The 26,900-nt window shown below is 38.6% G+C and overlaps 2 protein-coding genes across 5 annotated transcripts; both read left to right on the top strand.

Moving 5' to 3' along the window:
* Window positions 1–2,510: 2,510 nt before the first annotated feature.
* Window positions 2,511–4,286, top strand: gpr25 (G protein-coupled receptor 25). Its single transcript, XM_046384097.1, has one exon. It carries the CDS (start codon window positions 2,655–2,657, stop codon window positions 3,777–3,779), a length of 1,125 nt encoding a protein of 374 aa, XP_046240053.1. The 5' UTR covers window positions 2,511–2,654; the 3' UTR covers window positions 3,780–4,286.
* A 6,223-nt stretch (window positions 4,287–10,509) lies between these two features.
* On the top strand, window positions 10,510–26,857 carry inavab (innate immunity activator b). Of its 4 annotated transcripts, XM_046384112.1 has the most exons (11): window positions 10,510–10,797; window positions 11,627–11,758; window positions 17,018–17,136; window positions 19,910–20,043; window positions 21,642–21,764; window positions 21,882–22,113; window positions 22,256–22,309; window positions 22,559–22,844; window positions 23,652–23,807; window positions 23,972–24,677; window positions 25,104–26,857. In XM_046384112.1, the coding sequence occupies exons 3-11, from the start codon at window positions 17,082–17,084 to the stop codon at window positions 25,194–25,196; spliced, it is 1,839 nt and encodes a 612-aa protein (XP_046240068.1). In that variant the 5' UTR covers window positions 10,510–10,797; window positions 11,627–11,758; window positions 17,018–17,081; the 3' UTR covers window positions 25,197–26,857. The 4 variants fall into 4 exon arrangements, with proteins under 4 accessions (XP_046240068.1, XP_046240066.1, XP_046240069.1 ...); XM_046384110.1 differs by lacking the exon at window positions 11,627–11,758; XM_046384113.1 differs by lacking the exon at window positions 11,627–11,758 and having other exon boundaries at window positions 23,655–23,807.
* Window positions 26,858–26,900: the final 43 nt, after the last annotated feature.

The following is a 26,900-nucleotide window of genomic DNA, read 5'->3' on the forward strand; positions in this document are numbered from 1 at the left end:
CCTCTTGTAAGATGTGGCCTGTCCTCCAACCTCACTCCTCCAGGCTCCAGCACAATAGCTGCAAGCTGGACCACAAGTTCATTTCTCCTGTGGACTATTCTGTCTTGAGGAGGTAGAGTAATGATGGTTTCGTTCTCCGCACAAAGGCCATGACTGCCAAAGCCTTCTCTGTCCTGTCAGGCTCTGTAACCTTTCACCAGAGTGTATTTTTCTGGATAAAGATGATAAGCCGGGGCCAGTGCAACGTTGAACAAAATCCGCAGTATGGACTGAAGCAAAGAGTCAAATCATACCACCCAGACTGGCACCAGTACAGTATTTGAGATTAAAGTTGATTTGCTGATGCACAGTCTAGCCGTCTGAAGGAGTTTCAGGTTGGTACACTTTTCCGTTGTGGTGATTGCAGTCTTTACAGGGCATAACCAACAATGCATAAAGAAAAACATTTTTATCTGTACACTGAATAATCACAAACATCATCTGCTGCCCCTGCAGCTTTTGTCGTCTTTCGCAGGTTTCAGCTCTCTGGCAGTGAGGTGCTGCTCAAGTCAAGTCAATTTTATCTACGCAGAGCAAAACCACAAGTTTGCTTAACTTTAAGCATTTGTTTTAATTCCCCCAAAAAACACTCAAAGGAGAAAACAGAAGATGGATTTCTCTTAAGACATGTAATAATGCAATAATGCATATTAGACAAAAAACAAAACAATTGTAAAAAGACACTAAGAAAAAACTGAATGACAGTATTAGGCAGATAAATAATCACTGTGCACAACAGAAAGCAAAATGCTGTCTAATTACCAGTCACAGTCATACTTTCTCTGTGCAATATTACATTACTGAGACAATGCGGGCATCTACAAAAAGTCAACAAAAAGGTAGACATGTAAACAAAATGTCATCCGTTCAAATGAGACAGACCGGTTTACATGCAGTCCTTTCAGAGGACCTGCTCTGTGGCTGAAGAATGCACTTTGTTCTTTATCAGCCCTTGTGGAGAAAATGAGGAGTAATCAGCTGCTGAGAAAGATGTTTGGATGTTTTTTCCAGGTGAAAGCAATTTTTACTGCTTTGTATTTTTGAATTAAGTTCTGTTCCTTTTGTTTAGTGTAGTTCTGTCATTGTGTGTGTGTCTTAGTTGTGGCCTTGAACTGGCTTGAATGTAACTCTGGTACAATACATCAAATAATATAATTTGTATTTAATACCCTACATGACCCTTACAAATAAAATAACATTAAAAACTGTGTACTTTCAGTTTTTTTGGCAAATACTGCAGCTTCAGAATAAAACATCCATGCATGTGGATGTTTACAAATACAAACCAAAGGTGATATCGGATTTTTCAGTGAACAGCAACTGCACATTACAATACATTCATATGTATTGTTTAACTGGGTTTGGATAAAGAATGGATAAATAGGCAGTGGAAATTTTTAAAGCCATTCTGATAACACTTTCCGCTTCCTCCTGGCTTGTAGTGCAAGCATGTTTTTACTGATGTGAAGGAAATTCTCAGCAAAATTAAGTTAAATTCAAAATTAAATTCAAACGCAGTCAGTTTGAATTTAGGCAGGAGGTTGCCACACACCAAACAGAAATAAATCTTACCTGCCCCCTACTGGTCAGACACATCTAATACACTATGAGAAGAAAACTTATACCAGAGAAAGGTAGGACTCTGTCTCCTTCTGTTTTTACAAAGCAGTTGAGTTCATGTGAGCAAATATCTTATGGGACCAATGGGTACATTACTTAAATTTATATTAATTTCCTTGAGACTTACTCAAATCATAACATAACCGTTACTTGCCCAACCCTAACCTTTACCTTAACCTAAACCTTAAAACCTTAAACCAAGTCTTCAAAATTGAATTATTTACCCATGGGGACTTGCATTTTGTCCCCATAAGGAAGGTGAGCCCCCTCATGTAACTGTGTGATCAATTTAATCAACATAAGCAAAACACGTCCACACACACAATTTTGAGGTGCTTGTACTCCACTTGAGTATTTCCATTTTCTGCTAATTTTTACTTCTACTGCACTACAGTACTGAGACAAATCTCTTGTTTAACATTGGATACCTTCAGTCGCTTGTTACTCTGCAGTTTCAGATTGAAAATAGAAGATACAATCAATCAAATGAATATTAAAGCATTATTAACTATTAGGGATGAAGATTAGACATTATTGATGAAACTAACAAGGTATCCATAAAATAAGACCCACTTTTATCGGACACAACATTAAAATAATGCACATATTAATGCATTAATAATTCTAATCCAATAATATAAAGTTAATCTGAAGTGGGCCAGAATCACACAGAATACACTGCGGTATTGATACTTTTGCTTCAGTAAAGCTCTGAATACTTTCTTTATTTGTGCAAAAGAGTTCCCTATTATACATACTGTTGTGGTCATAATGTGTTTAGCTGGGAAATATCTGTCTGACTCACCAAAATCAGATGTGAAAAGACAGTGAGAGGAAGTATTTGCAGACAGTCAAAGGAAAGAAGCTTTACGTGGTGAGCGGAAGCAAGCTGAAATAGGAACCCCGTTTTTCTGTGGTTTTCACATGTAATATCAAGTAGTCAACCACTGTGCCACCAGCAGCTGCACTGCAGAGCCTCTTTGTGATCTCTCAGAATGAGCGCCCACGCCGACTATTCATTTTTCGATTACAATTACACAGGAAATGTTTCTGAAGATGAAATCTTGGATCTTAACTTCACATTAAATTGTTCCAGCTCACACCTCCATGGCTCTGACATCTTCCTGCCAATATTGTATTATATCATCTTTTTGACAGGCTTTTTCGGCAACCTCTTTGTAATTTCAGTCCTGGGCTGCAAAAGCAAGAGAGGTGGGCGTCTGGTGGACACATTCGTTGTCAATCTGGCCCTGGCTGACCTCATCTTTGTTCTCACGCTGCCACTGTGGGCCATCTCTGCAAGCCAGAACGGCTACTGGAACTTTGGGCCAAGTGGGAACCTGCTGTGCAAGCTCAGCAGCTACATCATTGCTGTGAACCGCTTCTCCAACATTTTCTTCCTCACCTGCATGAGTGTTGACCGCTACATGGCTGTGGTGAAACTGATGGATTCCAGGTACCTCAGGAGCAGTCGATGCATTCGCGCCACTTGTGCTGCTGTTTGGTTGAGCTCCCTGGTAATGGGCATCCCATCCCTGGTGTACAGGAGAGTGGAGCACACTGGCTTTGGACTGGCCTGCATCGAAGATAACCAATCGTATTTTTTTCTTATACTGAGCCTGATCACGGCATTACTCACCTTCGTCTTTCCAGTGTTCATCATTGTGCTCTGCTATGGCACCATTATCCTGCATCTCAATAAGCACTGTGATGCTGCAGCAAATCCTCGAGCTGAAGCCCGCCGCAGACACTCCCTGAAGATGGTCCTCTCCATCATTGTGGCCTTTGTGGTGTCCTGGCTCCCCTTCAACATTTTCAAAGTCATCATGACTGTCTCACAGCTCTCAAATGTTGATCTGGACTGTGATGATCAGTCATGGCAAAGAAATGGGCTCCTCATCTCGTGCTGCCTGGCCTTCCTTAACAGCTGTGTGAATCCTGCCATTTACTTTTTCCTGGACCATCACTTCAGACGACGGGCTAAGATCCTGTACAAGACCTGCATGGGAAAGCCAAAGTTGCTGCAGAGCTACAACTCCTCAGCCTCCTTCACCAACGCTGGCACTTCAGAGAGCTTTGGAACAACTGGTGGGAGAACTCAGGTTCAGATGTTTGATTAGGAGGAGAAGATTAATTTCTTGCCTTGGACTGTGAAGGTAGAAAAGCTATTGTTCTGCTATTGTTTAAGATGTATGAGACAACTTGTCTTTCTCAGAATTTTTGTCAAGGCAAGAAAGCATTTCTCAGTTTTGTTTTGTTTCAGTTGGTACAATAATGTAATTTTTTATTCTAATTTTTTTACAAATATTGAATATGCTCTTTATACTGTGAGCAATGCAGTAGTGTTTATATATGAGTGAATATCCACATCTGATGTTTATATAAATATCCTCCACATTTTTGAAGCATTATTAGAGTACAATTGCAATAATTTACAGACTTAAATATAATTTTAAAATGTATAACTGATAAGTTGCATTTTTCTTATTATTATTTTTGATATAACGAAAGTGTGAAATGTGAAAGTGAAATGTGTTGTTATTATAAAATGTTGGGTGGTTAATGTTTCATAAAATGTATATATTATGGTGATAAAGTTGCATTAAAAATAAAGCTGGAAAATATTATTTTTTGTATGTGTGGTTGTTGGGGGGTTTCATTTGTGATTCCACTGAAATTAGGTCTCCTTTGTTTCTGATGATGAGATGTTACCTGAGAGAATCAAAACCAAAATATAATACAATATAATAAGGTGTTAAAATATAATAACTGCTCATAAAGGAAGCTGCTCATTACTGATTTAATTTTTTTATATTATACAAGACAGCTCACATCTCAAAGGTTCACGCAAAAATTAATAATTTAAATCAATAAACTGAAAGCTTAGAATATCAAGTTACGTTTGAATTATTGAACCAAGCACAGAGAGGCTCGTTGCGAGTGAGCTTCTGGAACAAAAATAGCTTTCACTCATATAAACCCGGAAAAAATACCACATTTAGTTTCCCTTTAAACAGAAATGCAGCTGCAATGGTGGTCTGGGCTGCCAAGACACGCATGTTTCAACCCAACAGTCAACCCAACTTGAATCTTAAATTGTTCAGCTCAAGTCAGTTAAACTTATTTATAATGTGCCAAATCACAACAAAAATGATCTTGTGAGATTTGAATAGAATAGAATAGAACAGAATCTTTATTTGTCTGACACCAAAAGGTAACAGAAATGTGTCTTCGACAGGGCTCAACATCTTCACTACACACACTACAAGACATTAAAAGACCTAAGATGGCATAAACCTGAACTAAAATCACACACATTGCTACCATCAGTAAAATCATTATCGGGTTATAGAAATTTCTGTTCTGTTGAGGGCTGTGATTGCAGTTGGAATGAATGACTTTTTGCAGATTGCTTTTTTGGCCAGTGGGACTTTGTATCTCCTGCCTGATGGGAGAAGACCAAAAGAACGATGGAGGGGATGAGAGGGTTCCTCTGTGATCAGGGTAGCTTTCCTGAGCACAGAGCGCTCATACAGATGGCACAGTGGAGTCTGTGGTGAACCAATTATTTTTCCTGCTTGATCTGTGATCCGTGAGAGTTTTGTTTTCTGTTTACTGGTGAGGAAGTTGTACCAGGATGTCATATTAAAGGAGATAACGGATTCTAGAAATGAGCGGCAGACCATGATTAAGATAAGATATTAAGATATTTTTCCTTCCTGAGAAGATGGAGGCGCTGGAGTGCTTTATTGTAGATGGAGTCTGAGTGCATTTAGGATAAGATAAGATAAGGCAAGATGAACTTTATTGATCCTGCAGTGGGGAAATTTACTTGTGGTGGCAACTCACAAGAACAGAAAAAGAGTGCAATAGCAAAAAGTGTGCAAAAACAGTTACAAAAAAATATAGAGGTAAAATAAATGAACAATTTACAAAGTACAGTAAACACAGTACAATATATAGCTATATACAAGTCCTCATAAGGGAGGAAAAGAAAAGGACAGGCAGGTGTCCATCTGTGTCCCCAGATACTTAAAAAACTCCACCTGTTCAACCTGCTCTTCCTGAATAGATAAGGGTTTAAAAAGCTGAGATGTAGCTGCTGCTCGGTCTCTGCCCACACAGCACAACTCCTTTGTCTTTGAAATATTCAGTTCAGGTGATTTCTCACTGAAAGTTGTGACCAGGTCATCCACCGATAGTTGGTACTGGGTGAGAGCATGACATGACATTTGCAAATAGACCTACTCATACTCTGACCAAGCATCTGGAGAAAGAGGGAGAGAGAGAGGTGACTGTTACAGAAAGATTTGGCTCATCTTAGCCACCTTTATGGCAATTTTAAAAAGAAAATATCATTTATTATAAACATTTTATTAGAACCATGTTGAGAGTATTATTAAACTATTCATCGTATGTAAATGCTTGTAACTGACATTCCCAAGATTCAGCACTTTGAGATAATTTTCTGTACTGTAGCATCTGTATTGTATTTATTCTATATACGAAGCTGAAGGTTTTCTGAGAAGTGAAAATGAAAACATACTTTGCAATTTTATTTACAAATTTTTCTTCCTGAATGAAGACGTGAGAACTTGTGTTTACTGTGACATCTAAGATCTCATAAATAACTTCATCCCTTTCTCAGATTTGATCTTGTCTCTCATGTCACAACACTTTATGCATGAGTGCAGGACAATAAATAACAACAAGAAACACATTGAGTGGAATACACGCAGACACATTATGAAGAATCTTACCTAAACCTGCAAAAGTGGGGATGTGAATATAAAATTACACCCACAAACACACATGAGCTTGGCAAAAGAAAACCAGAATGCAAAAAGGAAGGTGAGAACGACAGTTACGCCTATTCATTACAATAGAAAGCTAAACAGACAAAAAAAGAAGTAACCAAGCGTTTGACTGCAACAGGAAACAACAGCTTGTAGAAAAAGATAGAAATTCTCTCATGTAGTCAGACAGCCAGTGCTTCAAAGCGTGAAAAGGGGCCCACTGCAGGCAATTTTAAAGTTTACCTTAAAGAAAAAACATTCAACAAAAGCTCCCAGGCTACCACTTAGATCCCCAACCTAACTGTCTGATGAGAAAGTAAAGTCAATCCTCCTCACCGTTAAATGTAACTTCTGAGAAATGGACAGTATTAACATGCTATAGCTTGCTATGGGGAAGTTGGGTATTTGAAAGTTCAAATGTTCACTTGTGCCCACTTATGTTTCAGTTCCTTATGAATCATGTTTGACAAAGCCAGGTTAGGTGCCAGGCTGTGGGTGCAGAGCTTCAGGAGTTTCCCCTCTCCTGCTTCAAAGATTCATCAGAAAGCAAGACATTGACCTGCTTTTCTCACAATGCTGTTTTTTTAATTTCGGTGTTTTACATTTTGATGTTCATTTTGTATGTATTATTTTATATGTATTATTTTTTTTAAGTTTTACTTTGTTATTGTGCATGCTGACGTCCTGAATTATTAAAAAATATTATATATATATTATATATTTATATTTATTATTAAGATATTTTATGCTATCTAAACACTTTTGTTGTTTCATTCATAAAAGTAACATCTGAATTTCTGATTTAATAGCAAAGTGTAGTAATGGGAGATGCGTCATGTGTCAAAAAGAAAACTTCGTTAAAGAACTGAATGACTGAATGACATTTTTCTGCCAGTCTGCCAGACACAGAATGAAAGGTGTGACCTTGGCACTCAGACTTTCCAAAGAGTGAAGAGTCAGTCAGTTTCTGTTACTGCTAACGCAGATACTACGCAATGATAATTTTCTCACAGTACTAACGCAGTCTGTCATTACAAAACCAAAACTTTCAGAACTAAATCAGTCATTCTCCCTCATACATAAACTTTCCTTGAACTTGTAAAATGAGTATCCTAACTATTATATAAAGTGTTACAATGATACAGTACAATATGGCACTTCTGTCCATTTACACACTACATAAACCTACAATTTCAACCAGAGATTGTAGATTAACTGACTTCATAGTGATACACTGATTTTGATCTTGATAATGTTTAATGGTAAAACATTCCTGGTTTTCTGGTTTTTAAATCCACACTATCGTTTCTATTAGAAGAGGAACTCACACATTCTTCCTCTTACAAAACTCAAAACGCAAGTACACTCAGTTTAACATACTGCATGGTTTTGCTGCTATAAGCTAACTCTTTAGCAAATGTTAACAAGAATTTTTCAGACCATTTACCAATTTGTGCTATTGTTGTTTTTTTTATAATTATTTGGCATTATCCTGTAATTAATCAATTGTTCAAAGTTTTATTTTAAGGTGGAATTGCAGCCAACTGATACAATTTTTTGACCTATTTGAACTATTTAAGAACAGTAAAAATGTGAAAGAATTCTCCTGCTTAACTACTATATTAATATTATTACTATGATTTGCCTCATTACCCATATTTACTTACCTGGAGTTTAGATTACATTAACATTATCATGGAGGAATGCTAGGTTCTCTGTATTACAAAATTTAATTAACGAGTTTGGTCTAGACCTGCTCTAAATGGAAAGTGTTTTGAGATAAGATCTTGTTGTGATTTCACACTATATAAATAAAATGAATTGAATTGAAATGAAATGAAATGAAAAAAGGCATAAACACTAGATATAACATTTCACATTAGTGATACATTTTGTTCAACACAGCTGTAAGTACAGGTACACATAATTTGGTAATAAAGCACAAAGCAGTTGTGCTTAATATTGATGTTTCACTGTTCTGCCAGCCGCCGGCGTGCAGAAGGTTCCCACAGACATCACGGCCAGTGTTGCAACTCTCAGATAAGGTGACAGACTATGGTTTGCTGCTAAAAATTCATTTCATTCATTCATTTAAATGAGCTACACTTTATCTGTACAAAGCTCAAGCTGGAGGTTTGAAAGTCATATATTAAAATAGACGTTTAATTCTAGCCTGCCCTGCCTGAGTACATCTGGCATCTGGCACCTTTGATGAGATTTGAATGATTTTTTCTTTACCTCAGAGGTTTCAGAAGCTTATCACAGTTGACTACGTACACCCTGGACTGGTCGCCTGTCAATCGCAGAGCTTACAACCAAATACAAACAACCCCACAGACATTCTCAAATATTTGAACCGGGGCTGGGATTCGAACCAGGAACCTGCAACTGCACTAACCACACAGGGCTTACCATATAGTGACAAGTGACAATTTCATTTGTACTGAAGATTCCTGTCTCAGTGCAAATGCCATTATTGGGTGAGCAATCTTTTCAATTATTTGCATACTCAACAATTAATTAACTGCAATTAACACAGCTGTTGAAGCATATCAAGGACCACGGTTTCAGATTTACTCAAAACAACAAGCTGCTTGGGAAAAAAACCGCTCTGAAAGATGTGGTTGAATGTTGTTGCTTCTAACATGAGGCTCTTGAAACAAAAAACAAGGAAGTGGTGATAAAAAAAAAAAAAAGTTGTTTACATTTAGATGACGACTGAAACCTTCTGACAAAAAATTAGGCCCATGTGTTTTAACACTTCCATTTATTCACTGTGTGTGACAAAGTTAGGGTATTGTGTTTTGAAAACCAGAAAAAGGAATTAACAAAGTAAAACATATTTTCAAAAAACCTGTGGAAAACATTGCATCAACACTGTTAACCTTTGTTTGTAACAATCACTGTGTGAGCTATTCTTTTTAGTAAGGGTAAATATATGAACGCTTCTAAGATACTCATAATTTTTAGAATGAATTCATCAAAAGTACTATTCTGTTGTATATATACTTTTTTATTTATTGTCTTGTATATATATTTTTTATATATGCCACTTTTTATTTTGCTATTTTTAACTTTTGTTTAGCTTGTTGTGTGTATTGCGGCTGCTGCACTGCAATTTCCCAGCCTGGGATCAATAAATCTATCTATCTATCTATCTATCTATCTATCTATCTATCTATCTATCTATCTATCGATCTATCGATCTATCTATTCATTTTGTGTTGTGTTTCGTCTTATTCATTCTTTCATTTTTCTTTCACTAGTTACCTAGAGTAACTAGGTTTGTCACGCCAACACTGTAATGCATCATCTTACTGCGGCAAACTGGTGTTAAACGGGTCTTTGTTCACTTAAGAGAAGATAAAGTGTGTGTATATATTGCCCCCTGGCCTACAGGGTTTCTGTGGAAGATCACGTGGTTTACAGGATTAAATGCCTGTAAGGCACTGCCTCCGCCTAGTGGCTGAAATAAGAAGAATATGATGTCAGTTTGGGGTCACTCCAGCACATTATGTCCTCCTTAATAAATTAGTTTTGGCTACGTCAGAGAAACAGCTTTGTGTTTTTACGTCAAAATCAGTTGAATAACCATCAAACGATTACTGCTGCCCGTAAACCGCCCACACAGCAGTTGATGGCCTATGGGGCGTTCATAGGCTCATTTTAAGCTCGTTATTTCCGAGACTAATGTGTTAGACATAACTTGAAACCATTTCAAGTGGAGCAAAAGGACAATAAGGGCAAATTGTCCATCGAAGGGTTGTTTTGCATGTCGAATAATATTTTATTTTAGCAACCCAGTGGTCCGTCGGCTGAATTACCGACAAAATGCGAAATAAACACAACATTAAAAAACAACATGAGATATGAGAAATACGTGAATTAATTCATTAGATGCGCACACTGGGTTGTTTTGACCACTTTCACCACTGCATTATTGACATTAATTGCTTAACTAGATATGCATTCCAATTTACACGTTGCGTATCTGAAACGTGGTTACCATGGTAAATACTTGATGTTGTTGGTTCGTTCACGTTTTCGACAGCACGTAAAGGCAGCACAGCATTGCCTGACTTTACTGGACTCGAAAAGCTGCCTCTCCAACAAAAGTTACGTTTGTGGAGTAGAACATTATTTTAACGTTTTTTCTATGATTAATCTTTTCGTTTAGACTACAGAGACGTAAACTGAGGACTTCGTGTTGTATTTTTAAGACCGCTTGTCAAGTAAACTGAAATAAACTTCCAGCTCCAATCTGGGAGTCTGCAAGCCAATGAGGATCAGATTGTATGGATACAGATGAGGCACGATGCTAGCTAGCTAACAAGCGACTAAGGTAAGAGCGAAAAGAAATGGCATTAGTTCCTTACTTTGTGTGTATTTGCATGTCCGCGGTGGATTGTTTGTAAATGCATCTGATGCATAGTTCCCTTAAAAATAAGTATTTGGGAGCGGATAGTTAATGGGCTGCTTAAAAGCGAGTTTGTAAACTTTGAGAAACTATTCAAAGCCGAGGCCCAGCAGCTTTATGGAGCTGACTTAACAGGGATGACATAGATGAATAAATACCACACAAGATATCTTTATTTTTAAATCTATTGATCGATTTTTAGAACGTTATCTGACATTTTGTTAAACTCTCCATTTGGTCCAGACTTTCGTTGTGTCATTAAACTTTACTGTGTAAATCAACTTGTATTTACTTGGCTACAGTATTCAGATTTACATTGCAGGTGTATTTAATTCGTATAAGTCAAGTAACATCCATCATAGATCCTCTTGGTGGTTTAACGTTAACGTGGATGTAAACTTCTGAAACAGAAGAGTGTTTGAGCACGAAATTCTGACTTTTGTTTATCTTTCTTTTCTTTTTATCTTAAGCCTGAGTTCCCTGACATTTTTATAGGTAACAGAGAACCAGAGTTTAAAGGTGCACCATAAACTCTATAAATATTATGACTGCATTGACCAGCAGAGAAGTCACAAGCTTTCAACATCCTCTTTTAGCACTTAAAAGAAGACATGTCTGATAGGAACAATGAAAGTTGCATGGTTATTTCATGCTGTCATACAAGCATTTACTCATCACTGTTACATGAAAACAGTGAAACTGATAGGAGACATATTGTAAAACCTAATCATTTCTTTTGCTTTAATCTCTACAGATGTTTTCTTGAATGCAGTAGTTTGTGATTTCTGTGCATAGAAACATTTCTGCTGCCTACACATTCCTGAGCAGCGCCCAGAGGGCAAGAGGACAGAAGTGGCTTAACCCCTGAAACCTCTCTGACATGCCGGTGGGCCAATCATTACAAACTCCTGCTGTGCACCCAACTTTGTTCAGACTTGTTTGACTTTATTCTAAATTCTGGTGGAGAAGTTGGAGATATCAAAAATGTCAGGTTAAATTTTGAACAAAGTTGTGTGAAAGGCACAAAACATCTAGGACAGGGCTGGTCATCTGCCACAATGTTCAGTTTCCTCACCCAACCCATAAAAGTTTCCATATGTATGAATGATATAAATCACTGTTTCATTTTTATGAGGTCAAAATGCTCTTTAAATAAGTAGGATTCTTGATTATTAGCAATATTTTTTCATAATCCAAGCACAGCGAGCAGTAACACTTTCCACAGAAAATCAGTTAATTAAGGGAACCATTTTGCATCTTAACAACTGTGGCCTGTGGCCTAACATTTTAAGTTTCAGTTTTGACTCTCCAAGGGAAAAAGTTGGTCGCTCCTGATCCATAATAATTCAGTTGAATCTAATGATACAACCATAAAACAGCTTGGGTTTCACTGAAGATCTTGAACAAGCTGATGCAGACTATATGCAGTTTACTAGTTTCAGATAGTGTGGAACAGTCAGATTTAAAAAAAAAAATATGTTTAAGCTACTTAAGAGGAACTTTAAGTATAAATGTCTCTCTTTTTCTTTCTGTCTGGTGTAGGTATGTTTAAGCTTGTTCACTCTCAGCCACAGTCAAGGGCTTGGCCACAGTTTAGAATAGACTTTGATTCGCATGGCGGTGCACAAACTTCTAATTCAGTAATCCACATCAGACACACCGCATCTGCACGCTTTCCCAGTTGAGATGCATGTAGTATTTTTTCACATCTCTATTATAGTCAGTTAGAGCCTTTAGGCGACTTAAAGCTGAAAACTGGCCGCAGGCAGCGAGACAGAGAAAGTGGAGGGCACTGTGAGGCTCCAAGAGTTGATTTGTTTCCCTTTAAAAGCTTTAAGATTTATAGTACATTAGTATGACTTTACAGCACTTTTTCATGACACCAACTTGATTTAAACAACATAACAGTGAAATGATCTATTAGCACCCGGTAAAAGAACCAAGCTGCGAAATACTGAAGGATGATGTGTAATTCCCCTGGCAGCTGGTGGCACTACACACTGGCAGCAGTAGTCTAGCTGTACACTTATAAAAGGACTCAGGAATATGTAAAGAATTTGTTTTGCCAGCTGCTCTGTTGGCCACACAAAGATCTCTCTCTGTCTCTTGAGGAAGTCTGGCTACCCATGACATCTACCAACTGGATACCTCACTGGTGTACTTCATTGAAGTGGGAAGCTGTTTAACTAGTCTCCACAACAAGTCAGATGGACTTAAATGAGCGCTCGCTGCGGTTGCATTAGTGAAAGAGGAACACTGTGTCTGGGCTTTTTCTCTGCAGCCTACTGCTGGCATTGGTGTTTGTATAACCTCTTAACTGTAGTTTCCCATGGTCACTAGAGATCATTATTCATTTGCATACTTCCATTATAGCTAAGTTTAGGTTATCAAACTGCTTGGTATGCAGCGTGTTTACACAAGATGCGGCTGCTGCTCTGTTGTTCTGTTAACCACACAATTGCTGGTAGCTGGTGGTTGTTATCCCTCTGTTCAGCCTTTCCTTACACCTCCACTTTGTTGCCAATTTAGTAAGAACTCCTAGTTAAAACTAATGCGGTATAGTACAAACCTTGCCTTTATGAAGGTATTAATGGTTGGTTTTTAAATGTTTTAGAAAGTGTTGATTAAATTTGATGATTGTTTTGGAGGCTGCCAAATTGTATTGCATTACATGCTGTGGACAAAATATTGGTTTGTCACACCTCTCATAACACAATACAGTTCAACAGCTCCAAAACTATTGTATTATTAGACTGCATGAGTTTAACCTAAATGTGCCAAATGAACTGGTAACTGGTTGTGTTTTTCAGTTGCAACCAAGAAATGTACTTTCCAGACTTTCTGTTCGATGGACTAAAGAATGGTGCCACTGTTTCAAGACATATCTGTGGAATTTCTGTTCTTCAGTTTCTTTTCATTTATTGGCCTTATGTAAACACCAGTACCGATTGATCTGTTGGCCTGGCTGATTTCTTGGTTGAGCTTTAAAGATGATGGCTGGCATTCTGTAGTAGGTTGCCAGTACCAATAATATTGGCCCCCCAAAATATCTGTGTCAAGCAAATAAATACAGTATAATATAAGAAATCGGGTAAGAAATTTGACTGTATTTTCAGGACCAAATATGACGACGTGTGCACGGTTGAGCTCACACTGTGAAGCTTAAACGTAGAGGTTACTGAACCAAATGTCTGCTGCTTTCCCAGTGCCGTGTCATTTGAGATCTGATTCTTCAGTGTCTGGGAACTGCAGGACCTTTTTCCAGAGTGTCTGAGCACCAACATTCCTGGAAATCCAAAATGAATATTGAGATTCAGAATGAATGTGAGCCATGCAGTTTCAGAGCAGGTGCTGCCTCTTGGTCTCTGTAAATCATGCGGACTATCCCACCGCGTGTTTCCCCCTTTTTTAGTGGAGGAAAACATGGCGGGCCACAGAAAGGATCCTGGCACTGGTAGTCTGTGAGTAGGAAGAGAAGCAGTCAAGTTTTGAAAAGTCTATTTGCAAACTGAAGCTAATAAATTTTACAAGCGTCTCTCCAGTTTTACTCACCCTTTGAACAACCAGGAGATGGCAGCAGAAATACATTTAGCAGATGTTTGATCTTTGAACTGTTTCACCGACCAATTTATCAGAGGTCAAGAGTGTGAGAGAGTCATCAACAGTCAGTTATCAAGCCATAGGTTTTTACATAACCAATACTGACAGAGGAGAACAGTGAACAAGACAATTCTACTCTTACTAACTTCATGTGACAAAACTGACTAGAGCTGCATTAATGATTATTAATGATTGATCCATCAAATATTGTGTCAATTAATATTTTGGTCCATGAAATGTAGGAAATTCACAGAAAGTTGGAAGTAGACATGCCAATCACAAGTATTCAGATTGGAAAATGATGTTCTCATATTGTTTGTTTGGTCCAAAAACACGGATCACAAACCAAAGATATTCAGTTTACTGTCATATTACATAAAGAAAAGCAGGAACTCTTCATACTGGAGAAGCTGAAATAAGCCTGTGTTTTGCCTCTGCTGCTCTTTCTTACGATCAGCTAATTGATGAATTGTTCCAGCTCTAAAACTGACATTAGAGCTTAAATTATGTTGCTCATGTGTGTTTCTCCTGGGCCCTCCATCTTTGTCATATAGTGTAATTTGTTTTTAGTAATGGGGCTTTTGTAATGGGACACATGTTTCGCTCAGGCTGCCCGCCACCTCCCATCTATTAGAACACTGATAAGAAGGTAAAGTGAAGTGTAATTTATCAGATTGTGTGTCATTGTTGTTGACACAGTTTCAGACAGGAGGCTGAGTTATATGATACTGACTCAAGTGTTCAACCCTCTCTGTATGTGGCCACTCCTCTTCAGCAGGCAGCGCTTTCTTAGTGGGTGAGTCTCTCATTCCTGTCCAGACTCTACTCAGGTCAGGGTTTTGTGCATTTCTGTTGGTGCTTCTGGAAGTCTGGAATTCTGACGGAACATTTTCACTCTTTGGATTTTCACGGTTTTATAAAGTTTTCCATCAAGTAAGTAGATTTTTTCATATATTGTTCAATTGGCAGTGTTTTATGCAAATATGTGCCTTTTTTTTATTTCATCTAGTGTCTGCTGGGTGAATTTGGACTCATGTGGAATGGTTAATAGTTTCATATTGAGACATTTATGCTTTAACACAAGCTAAATCGGTGTGGTATGCTTGTTTTGTCTGTTGTGGAAAATTTGTGTGTGGCTTTTTTTTTTTTTTTTTTTTGAGTGTTTGATTTCTCTAAATGGATCCCAAAAGAAATGGCCATGCTTTAGTGTTTGTATATTTAAGTATAATAGTTATTTAAAAAATGTTAAATATAACACAGAACACAAATGTTTGACACAGAAGGAACATGTCAAAGAAAACATCTGATTAAATGAAAAGCCACAGATTGCTCAGCATAAATCAGTATAATTTGATATCACTGAAGTAGTTTTGCTTCCCTTTCTTTAAAACGCATCCCTGTACAGGTATGAGAGTCTGCTGGTTTTTACGGGGATTTCAGTTCATCTTGCCTTCGTTATTGAGAAACTGAAAACTCTTTTAACTCCAAGACGTATGGAAACCCCATCTGTTAAAGTGCGGCATGTTTTACAGCACTACAGCTGATGGCATTTTGGTTAATTAATCAGTTGATACCTAAAAAGGCTGTAGATTGTGCTAACATTTCTGCAAAACCGATCTCATGTTTGTTTTGTAAACTAATTCGGTTTGAAATGAGCATTGTAGACTATTGTTAATAAAGTGAGCTGTATGTAGGCAGTTTCACTTTAATTTTTTGAGCACAGCGGCCACTTCTCCATGAGTGGGAGGTGTGAAGGCTTGGCTCACAGTCATATGAGCTGTGTGGAAGATGTGTCATGCTCCTGTCATGTTCAGGATGATGACACTGGCGGGACTATCATATGCAAGAAACAACTCTCGTATGTTGCAGCTCATGACTTCATTTCACCTAGTCATTCCTCTCAACAGTGACTGCAGGGAAGCTGATGCTCACCTCCCGTGTGTGTTGGTATGCTGCTACCGACACATTCCCACATTCTCTTTGGTTAATAATCTAACCAAGAAGTTTCACAGTTTTCGTGTGACAGCATTGGAGTATATGGCTCATGCATCCCTTATCTGAACAAATTAGATACCGCTGATCTCATGACATCAGAGGCTTTTAAACAGGCAGTCACAGGAAACACCCTAGACTTGGCAGCTTGTATGTGTGCTCATGCTGTGGGAGACTATGACTGCACCTGACCGTAGGGTCAAGAAGGCAAGTCACACCTGAATCACTCCAGCTGTATGTCACAAGACTAAGTAAACAGTTTTTACAGTTTTTGAAAAGCTTGTGTCAATACTGTTTGGGTTGAAAATTGGTTTTGGGTCTTGACTACTCATCTGTTGCTTTTGTTTGTAGCCCAGTGACAAGATTCCTGCAATCCCATTTTATATTCTGGTGCATTTCTTGATTTATCTGTTGTGTTTGGCATTATGTGACAACAGAAATGTGTACATTTTCAACACCTCACAAATTATCCCTGACTATTGTGAAATTAATTTTGACTTGAAAAAAGCTTGAAACTTTGAAGTGTATGCTAAAACTGGAGTATTATTTCCAGGAAATGATGAGCATCGACACCATCCACTGAAGAAGAGCAACAGGAAGTCCATCTACCATCTATCATGGAGGGCAACGGAGAGATCAGTGACACTGACAGCGGCATCATCCTTCATTCGGGTCAGTTTGTATGGCTTGAAAAATAGTTGGAGGTTCATTTTCTTTTGATCCACTAAATTGACAAATTGTTACAGCTCTTGTCTTGTAAAAAATCTGGATTGTCACAACATTTTTCTCTACCTACTCACTCCCAACTTTACTGCTGTTAAATTCAGAGCCTGTTCGTAACATTGGTCTTCTCCTGGCACAGTTTGCTTCGTTTTATTGAGTGACTGTTATTGAATTGGTCACGTTTCTGCTTCATTCTGTATTTAACAAAATGGCATCCATTCAGAGAATAACGCAATCATAGCAGATTACATGGAGCTGGCAACGGAGATTTCAATCACATCCTCAATAAAATAAAATACATTCTTCTGCTACTCCTTTCAGCAGACACCAGATTTAATTTATTTTGTGTAGTAATTCCAGCCAGTTGAGAACAAATGCAAGTCATCCACTTTATTAAAGAAAACACTTTTTCATACAGGACGCAGTTCAAGTGATCCAAATTAAAAGAGAACTTCACTGAATGCACTCTTAAAACTTTGTCAGACTCAGGATAGATGGTTAAAAGTTTTTCTTAATTCCATACATTCTTCGTCCTTGTCAAAACTTGGCCCCTACGTTACCCACAATGCAGTGCTGACCGCTTGGTTGGATGTATTGTGATAGTAGCGGCTAATGTAGCCTTGAGCTTCAGACCTCAAGCAGAGGTGAGGAGCGGTTTACAGAGGAGTGGCAAGCTCTGTTCTTTGCTCAACTCCACACGCCCAGATTTTCTTCATTTTCAAACTTCTTTGTCCTGGTCTTCAACCCCAGCTGACTCTGCGGGCATGAAATCTGATAAACAGTTTATTGGCTCCCTCTGAAACTACAAAAAGCTTCACACATTTTTCCCACATATGCAGAGGTACTGTCCAAGATCAAGATCTGCAAACAGATTTTAATGTGTAAATTTGGTGAAATTCCCCTTTAACTTTGGATTTTATTCAGAGGAAAATTCTGCCCTTTGGACGTAATTTGTAAAAAATAGAAGCAAGTAAGTTGAGTAATTGATTAGCTTCTTGACAGAAAATGAACTTGAATGAATTAATCATTTGTCCTCTGTGATATTAAACTGGATATCTTTTCATGTGGATTGTTGATCTGACAAATCGAGCAGTTTGAGAGTTGGTTTTGAAAAAAATGTTGATTTGCATTTCCTACTCCTTCTGACATGTTATTGACCAAACGATTCATTAATTTTCATTCAGTCACATAATTTGCCAGTCTACATTATTCAGTAACATATGGTAACAATACCATCGAACTTTGGCAGTCTTGTTTTTGCTTTGCTCAGCAGCGTCTGCTGATTAGCTCTGACTTTTCTGACATTCCTTGCCCCTTAACCGAGCCACGTGACGTCTCCTCTTTGCAATGAAAATGTGTCCATCTACAAACAATAGGGTGATTGTCACTCTAGGAAGAGGAATTTTTTGCCCTATTGTCGTGCTGTCACCCTTTTTCCTGTCGCGCCTCTGACATTTGTAAATACCTGCAGGGACTCTGTTAATAATCTCTGAAGGTATGTTGTGCTCAATGCCTTTTTTGCTTGAAGCCACTCCCACAGTCCTGAGACTAATCTTAATGTCATTAGTCACCAAGGTTACAGACGGCACCCGTCGAACTCTCACACGTTGTTTATAGTTACGAAGATCCTGCCGCTCATTCTGCATGCCACTAATGAAAACAACGATAAAAACAAAAGGTACGTTCTGTTGAAAGCAGCCTTTGTGTTGTGGTCTCGGGAGTTAATCTACGGCAGGAAAATGAAAGTGCACTTTTCTAATTAAAATAACGTATGGGGCGCCATTGAATGAGCATGCCAGAGTACTTACAACAACAAAGTACAAAGACATAAATCATATTAAAATAGAACATGTAAAACCACAACAGCTGGCAAACGACATAGCAAAGATCTCCATCAACATAAAGGAATGGGAATATTAGGGACTTTTTAAACTTCTGCGGGTTATTTTAATGCACAAACGTGACATGGCACCAAAGACTTGTGCATGAATAAATGCTGTTTTAGCAACATTAGCTGAGATATTTACTTGGATAAGATACTTACATGGATGTTAATTGATTTCAGATGTTTGTCTGAACGTTAGCTTTTCATTGCGGATGGCTTCTCAAAACACACTTGTTCTCACACATTATGCACATATTTGGTGAGAAGCCAATTGATACTTAAACACCTTTCAGTAGAATGCAGTGCCATTCAACAAAACCAAAAACAGCAGTCTCCACAATGACCACAGAGTTGAATCAACATCGACGTCACCAGTGTCAACAAAAACTGAGTGTGATAAGCTCAATAAAAGTTTCAAGCAAGGTGCACCTGGTGAACTTCCTACTCTTTGTATATACTGTGCATGTGTTTACGCTTTTGTGTTGAAAAATGTAGATTAATCTGTGGAAAATTCATTATATTATGTGCTTGTTCCACCTTCTGAGGATCTTCTGCTTTTCCTTGACTTCTGTTGTTAAATAAATTGCTGGACTACAGATGTTGTGGACAAATCATAGTGGAAGTCATCAGAAGTTGACTTCCCAATTTACTTTTTAACCGATTTGTATAAATTCCCCTTTGGAATGAAATGAGCAACTGCTTTGAGTTTTGGCTATACTTAGTAATTTCTAACTTTTATTTCCACTTTCTCGTTCTCGTGATACATTCTCATGTTGAGTACTGAATAACAGTTGAGTCTGATGAGTCCATATGCTTCTTTCCTGTTGCAAAATGCAGGCTCTGACAGCCCAACAACACATACGAAGGATGTGACCACACACACGCGGGCCATGAAGCTCAAACACCAGGATCTCAAAGACAGTCTGGAGATCTGCATACTGGAACTGAAGAAACTCTGCATCCGAGAAGCAGTGAGTAGTTGTAATCTGCAAATCAACAAAAAACCAACTAAAAACCTAATGAGGCTGCATAAAAATGCTGGAAACATGTTACAGAACGAATGAGTCACATAATCATGATAATCTAAGATAATTAAAATCTTAATAAAGGTGTTTTTAGATTTAAACAATAGCAGACAATTGTTACGTAATATAACAAACTGACAAAATGTACCCGCCGTGTTTGTGATTCAGCATCTGTTATAAAACACTACATAGGTGGGGTTATTGAGTGTTAGTAGGATGTTTGTGGTTGCTCTTTACTGCAGGTTAATAAAGTAGCCTGTAGGAAGGCACATTTCTGAGATGTGTTTGGCCATGTCCACATGGTCCACTATAGTCTTGTTTGGAAGGCCAGCAGATTAATGCTGGATAACAGATTTTTTCTTAAATAATTGCTCTATTGTCCACACTACAACGTGAGATTGGGGTTTGGAATTCAGATCTGATTTCAGAGATTCAAAAACACTGGCTTAGTGTATGTTTATGTCCTAAAAAAAACTGCTACATTTTCAAAACTGCATTCGTTTGGTCCTAAGGTCACAGTGGTTAGGAACTCCACTGAGAGGAAACAAAAAGTCTTTTAATCTATCCTCCTCTCCTTTGTGACGTTATTATTTTGGCTCTTACCACTGAGCAGAATGCAGACGTCCTGCCTTTCCCTTTAGGCACAATTGCGTAGTGACATGAGACCACGCAATGTGGCTGAACTGAGATTTCTTTTAATGTATCATAGCTTTTAAAACAGTATTCTGGTGGTTCAGTTGACCAAAGCAATTTTCCTTAACTGCCTGGATTGGAATCCAGCATGAGACTGTTGTCATGTCATCCTTTCATTTTCTGCACTGTGAATTATCAAGTAACGACCAACGATTGCCATACTGAGTAATTTTGAAACTGGACACTTTTTTTTTTTTTTCTTTAGTAGTATATCTCTGTCATGCGTCAGTGTTCCAGGGTAGAATCCCAGGACTGATCATACTTTCCTGTTGACACTGGGGCTGGGCACTCCTGTTGGGACATGCTCAGGTGAACTAATGGCAGGCATGATACCTCTCCCTCTTCTCTGTGACAAAAGAACACCTAATCTTACCGACCATACTTATGTTTGTGTCTGTCTCCAAAGGTGGCTGGTTAGGAGTGACTCAAAGTAACAGTGTTTCTATGACTGTTCTTTTAACGAATTCGGTAGCGGCGCGTTGTGATGCTCTGCGTGTGTTTTTCTCACAGACACTTGATACAGTGAGAAAGTGAGACCCAAAGAATGTGTTGTGAAAGGAAATCACTGCTAACTCAGAATTGTGCAACAGATTCCTCGAACCTGTATGCCTCAACATGTAAGGAGAGCGGAAAAAGAAACTTGTACATCATTTCAAAACTTCCACAGATATGGGTGAATAAACCGTCTGTTTCTTTATTTGAACAACTAAACCGAAAGGATTTCTGAGAGTTTGAAAACATGTATTTATTTCAATGATGTATTCACCAAGTTAAGCCGTGTCTTAAGAAAAATAAACTTGTAGTCACATTCAAAAGTTGCTCAGTGGACAACTGGATTTGCTTTTGTTTAGGAGCTGACAGGCCGGCTGTCAGATGATTACCCTCTACTGCCAGGAGAGAAGCCACCGCAGATTCGCAGACGTATTGGAGCTGCGTTTAAACTGGACGAACAAAGCATCTCTCGCAGAGCACAGGTATAAGCAGCATTTAGACACTGGGAGTCAGAATAATGTCTTGTTTTTAAACAATGTGTAACCGTTAAGAAAAACCTCAGAAGTCACGCTGTTTTCACCCTGACTGAACTCTTATAGGATTCACAACTGAGTCTAGTGGATGCTGAGTTGGCACTTCAGATGAAGATATTCGAGGCAGCGCGCAAGCTCTGCGAGGAGGATCACCCGAGTAAGGCTGTTAGAAAGAGCCGTTTATTGCAGTACAAGAGAGAGGAGAAGAAACTCAAACAGCTACAGGAGACGGCGTTTCAGGTGCGACTGGAGCACGGACGATCATCACCACTCCCTGCTTTTAATATTACACAACAAGGTGAGGCCGAACTGGAGGACAGATTGATGTGAAATTCCTGCTGTCATCTTCATTGCAGGGAATTTATTGATTTTTTTTTAATTGGCTTTCACAGATTTCTGAGGCTTCACATATATATCAAAATGTTTTGTCTGATTTTCAGATCTGGGTATATCTGATGACAGCTCTCTGTCTGATTCTGTAGTGCAAGATGAAGGTAAGGCCTATTTTCCGAGTGGAAAAGCTTTTTTCAAGACCGGCCTTTTTGGTAGTTTAAAATCAGGGCCATGTCGCCACACAGCCAGTTAGCCATAAAACAAGTATTTATCTTGAATACTGCAGTGTTTGTAGTTTCTCTTAATAAAAGAGATGCAAAGAATCTATGGAGGAGATGTATCAACTCTAAACAACTTGTCAAGAACTCTCTGCAGGTATGATACATTCTGTCATTTCCATTTTTCTCTAGAAGTGACAAGCCAGTCATCACAGCTGTCCTCAGGACTCCCCTGTCCAGGAGAGACCGATCCTCCCCAGCGTCCCCCTGCGTCCTCACAGTGCTGCACAGACGCGTCTCCATCTGTGGCTCCACAGTCGTTGCCGCTGACGCCTAGCCAGTCTCCTCTTCCTACGCTGAGTTTAACCTCAAGCCCTGCATATGACCTTCCTCCCATCCAGCATTCTCCATGGATGGAGTCGAGTCTCGACCAACCTTACCAGAGGAGCAAGAAGTCACGCTCCTCCAGCAAGACAAGGTAACACAGACCATCCATCATGGCTCCTTTCTTGTTCATCAAGTTTTTAGTTCTTGAAAAGTGAATGTGTGGTTTGCGGTACTTGGATTGTAGTAAGCTGTGTGAAATGTAAATTTTGTGGCTGTCACGACTGTTAACAAACATGCGAGTGAAATCTTCCTGGTTGAATTCTTTGAAAGGGCTGGGACAAAAATAAGGTGATGGAAGTAAATAATTAAAGCTCCCCTTCTGCCTTTCAAAATATTTTTTATACATCAAGACCGTATAGACATAAAAAGGACTGATTAGTATACTTGTGCTGTATTCCCTTATTAATGTTTGTTGATAGTGAAGACAACAGAGCAAAATGAAGACACTGGTGGACAAAATAGCTCTTCTAGCAGAGTCATTTCCAGTGCAGACCCTCTTGTTCCTGCCCTGTATTACAACAAAAACATCGGTGATGTTCATGAATGTGCAACACTGCCATCTGCTTTTGCACTGGTGCTACAACAGTCCAAGCACACAGCCAGCACTGAACTGTAAACCCTACTGATTTATAATGACACAGAGGCAGAATTCAGTTTTTACTATCCGGTAGTCGATTGCTGTAATAAAAATGCCAACCTCTGATAAAGTGTATTCTTCTTTGCCAGTATGATGGATTAATGTTGTCCACACACCCCATACAATAACTTCTGCTGAAGTCTGTCTTCGTAATCAAATCCTGGATATATCAGACATATAATTTATAATGTATGAATACATAAAAACACAAACTGAAAAACAAAACATAACATTTTTTTGTGCTGTTTTCTGTGTGATCAGCAGTCCAGCCAGAAGTGACTTGTTGCCACCGCTGGAGGCTTGCTTAGCACAGTCTGGTCTGCCTGTGCAACTTTCCCATCTGAGGCTCAGCCGCACCCAGTCGAGCAGCACACCCTCCACACCAGAGATGCGTGTGCACAGGCAGCTCTCCCTCAGGTATAAACACCTCAGCCTGCCTTGCCCGTGTTATTTAAAAAAAAATAAAATAAAATCAAGGCCCTTGAGATTTACATATTTGAAAAGTTGAGTTTGTTAGAGTTTGAGATAGCCATACTAATGCACTTGCTATGTAACATTGCATCTTGTGTGATTTTTCACAGGTTATCCAACCCTGAATCTCCACTTGAAAAGGAACGTGGTCGCACCAGAGGGCCAAGGAGGCGACTGACTGAATACTCAATAACTCTACCAGAGACCCCTCCCCCAGTGGTGAACTACGGAAGCCATGCTGGCTCTGAGGATAGTAACTCTGAACACTCGTTTGCATCTTACAACAGCTCACCATGTCAGGAGCTGCCCTGTGACTCACCCAAGCAATACCAGCCTGCATTCCCGCACTCTGGCCCAATTGGCAGCTATGGACCTCAAGCCTTCCCACGCAGTGGCTTTTACCATAATCCCAGGCACCAGTCCAGTCCAAGTTTTCCCAAAGCTTATTATAATCAAGAAATGCTCTACCCACCTGATCTGGACTTGCCACGGAGCTATTATGCCCAGCAGGCTCCCTGTCCCTCCAGCAGATATGAATATTGGTATAAAGACGTCGCTGTGCCCCACCAGAGAACACAAAGGCCTTCACCTCCAGAAATCAGACTCTACCCCTCCCCGGCTCAATGGGACCATCCACACTCCCACACCACTGTTCTCCCACAACAAGTCGTGAATGAACAACTCAAGTCATGGCACCTGCGCAGTCAGCTCAAAGCCCCCAGATCCCGTTCTCTTGACAGACAGGGGGCAGTCAGACTGAAAAATGTGTCAGCTCGGGAGTCAACCTGCTACCAAAATCAGAAGTACCACGAACAGGTAAGCAGACATTTGACAAGAGGTCTTATGTGATTATTGACTTAAGTGATTGACAACAAAAAAACGACAGGAAATTATTTTCACTTATCCATCGGCTATAATATATAATATATATGGTACAATGTATCTTCTCAAAGTGACTCTATAATGAATGGAATAGAACATGGAAATCACAACTTGTTGCATGCCACAGCTGCTGGAAAAGAAATGTAGGATCATGTAGTATTTTGGAACATTTTTATTTTGGTGTTTTTGTTTTTTGTTTGTTTTTGTTTTTCCATGGCTTCAATATTTAGTTTACCCCAGCAGACACTGAAAACACAGCCACAGATAGGTTAAACAAATAAAATGTATGTCATTGTTTATCTTCACATCTTACTCGTGGTTCTAAAAGAACTGTTACTTTTTTCTGTTGCTAACTTTAAGGTTATCCCAAGAAAGGCTCCTCAGAGAGCTGCAGATGACACTCGAGGACACTGGGTTGTAGATGATGGCTCTCACTTTGTAAGTCAAGTGTAAACCAAGGCCAAGACCTGAAGTTGGACCACAAAAGTTAACTCGGAGGCTGCAGCTGCAATAATTCACAACTGACCAAAGTGAAGTGATTGGAAAATAGATTTATTAAAGTTCACGTCATCCTGTTTACCTGTCTGTATTTGGGCACACAGAGGGAGGATGAAGAAAAACACCCTACAATATAATTACATAGAAATAATAGTAGCGATAATAAAGTACAACAGTAACACAAACTACAGGCTTCAAAGTTACTATAAAGTTGTATTGAACACCTCTCAGTTGGATTGGATTTGTATTAGTACAGCTTTTAAGTGCTGTTTTTGTCCATTCTCTATATGATGTTTTGTACTAACAATTTTAAATGAAGCATTGAAGTGAATATTTAATGTTATAAACAGAAAGGGGATAAATAATCTCTGTTACTTAGCATTGTTTCAACCTGTGACTGATTGCAATCAAGGTGTCTTGGGCTAACACCGTAAATCTGCTGCCAGCTCAAAAGTGGTTCTTAAGTTGATCAAAAAACAGATATTCTAAACATCACAGAATTTCTGTGTCATTAAATACAGGGTTATTTTTGATATGAAGAGTAATTAGAGATGAAATGGTAATTGGCAGGAGAGTATTGGCAGCTCTAATGTGTACCAACATTGCACATTTTAGTTAGATTTTGAGAAATGTGAATGTTTTTGAAATAACTTTACTAATAACTATTTAACAGTTAGACAATGGTTGAATTTGCTCTCAGATGAATTAGGATTTATACAAGTCACATGTCAACCTGTCAGGTAAACTACTTTAGGTACTTGATCATATAGCGTAGTGCTGCACTAGATGAAGCCACTAACTGTAGCCAGAAACACACTACTAAATGATACAATTTAATGTGAGGCTGTGGTCAAGGCGGAGGAGTTTCCTTTTTTTTTAGATGGGGAATAAAGTGCTCCTTTTCACCTAGCTGTGTGAACAAAATAACTTGATTGTAAAATAATGTAAATGAGCAACACATTGTTTTTAACCACATTTTATGTATGATATTGTCTTTATTGTGTCACCATGTTGATGAACTTGAGCTGCTTAGATTTGAAATTTGTCAGATATGTCCTGTTTTTATACTTACGCATGTCTGTGGCTGTGCTCGTTAACTTGAACAGACTCAATCAGCTAGTTGAAACTAAATATTAACTCACGTGACATATAAAATAGCAAATTAAGACAAAAGAAAAGTCTTGATGCTTGGCAGCTATTAATGTATCAGATGGAAATTGAAATGTCCTGAGCTTTAACAGAAACTTTTCACTGTCTGTGTTGGTGCACAAGCGTTTGAGACAGCAGAGAAACACTAAGCCTTTTGTTTGAACCAATACTATTTGACTCCTGTGAACTTTATTTGAAACTTATATGTGATTTACAAGCAAGTCTCCCACAATCTCTTTATAGCAGATCATTTGAGAATGAAAGAAAATAACTGCAAATTCCACTACAGCTACGCACTGCTTGACCTCTCACAGTGATCTATTTTAGGTGTTGATTTATTGTGATTTGCACCATTGGACTCATTGAAAGTCAGACTTGAAATGAAAAAAGACTTGGACCTGAGTTTGCAAAATCCCGCAACAGTAAAGACTGTCTAGCTGTGTGTGTGTGTATACATACATACATACATATATATATATAGATATATATATCTATATATCTATCTATATA

Source organism: Scatophagus argus, chromosome 3 (genome assembly GCF_020382885.2).
Source record: "Scatophagus argus isolate fScaArg1 chromosome 3, fScaArg1.pri, whole genome shotgun sequence".
NCBI lineage: Eukaryota > Metazoa > Chordata > Actinopteri > Scatophagidae > Scatophagus > Scatophagus argus.

What these genes read in the sequence shown, in the direction of transcription:
- gpr25 (XM_046384097.1), top strand. Translation starts at nt 2,655, where the DNA reads ATGAGCGCCCACGCCGACTATTCATTTTTCGATTACAATTACACAGGA.
- inavab (XM_046384112.1), top strand. Translation starts at nt 17,082, where the DNA reads ATGGAGGGCAACGGAGAGATCAGTGACACTGACAGCGGCATCATCCTT. An exon ending in CGCTCCTCCAGCAAGACAAG is followed by an intron (nt 22,845 to 23,651) that starts GTAACACAGACC and finishes CTGTGTGATCAG; the next exon opens with CAGTCCAGCCAGAAGTGACT. An exon ending in CACAGGCAGCTCTCCCTCAG is followed by an intron (nt 23,808 to 23,971) that starts GTATAAACACCT and finishes GATTTTTCACAG; the next exon opens with GTTATCCAACCCTGAATCTC.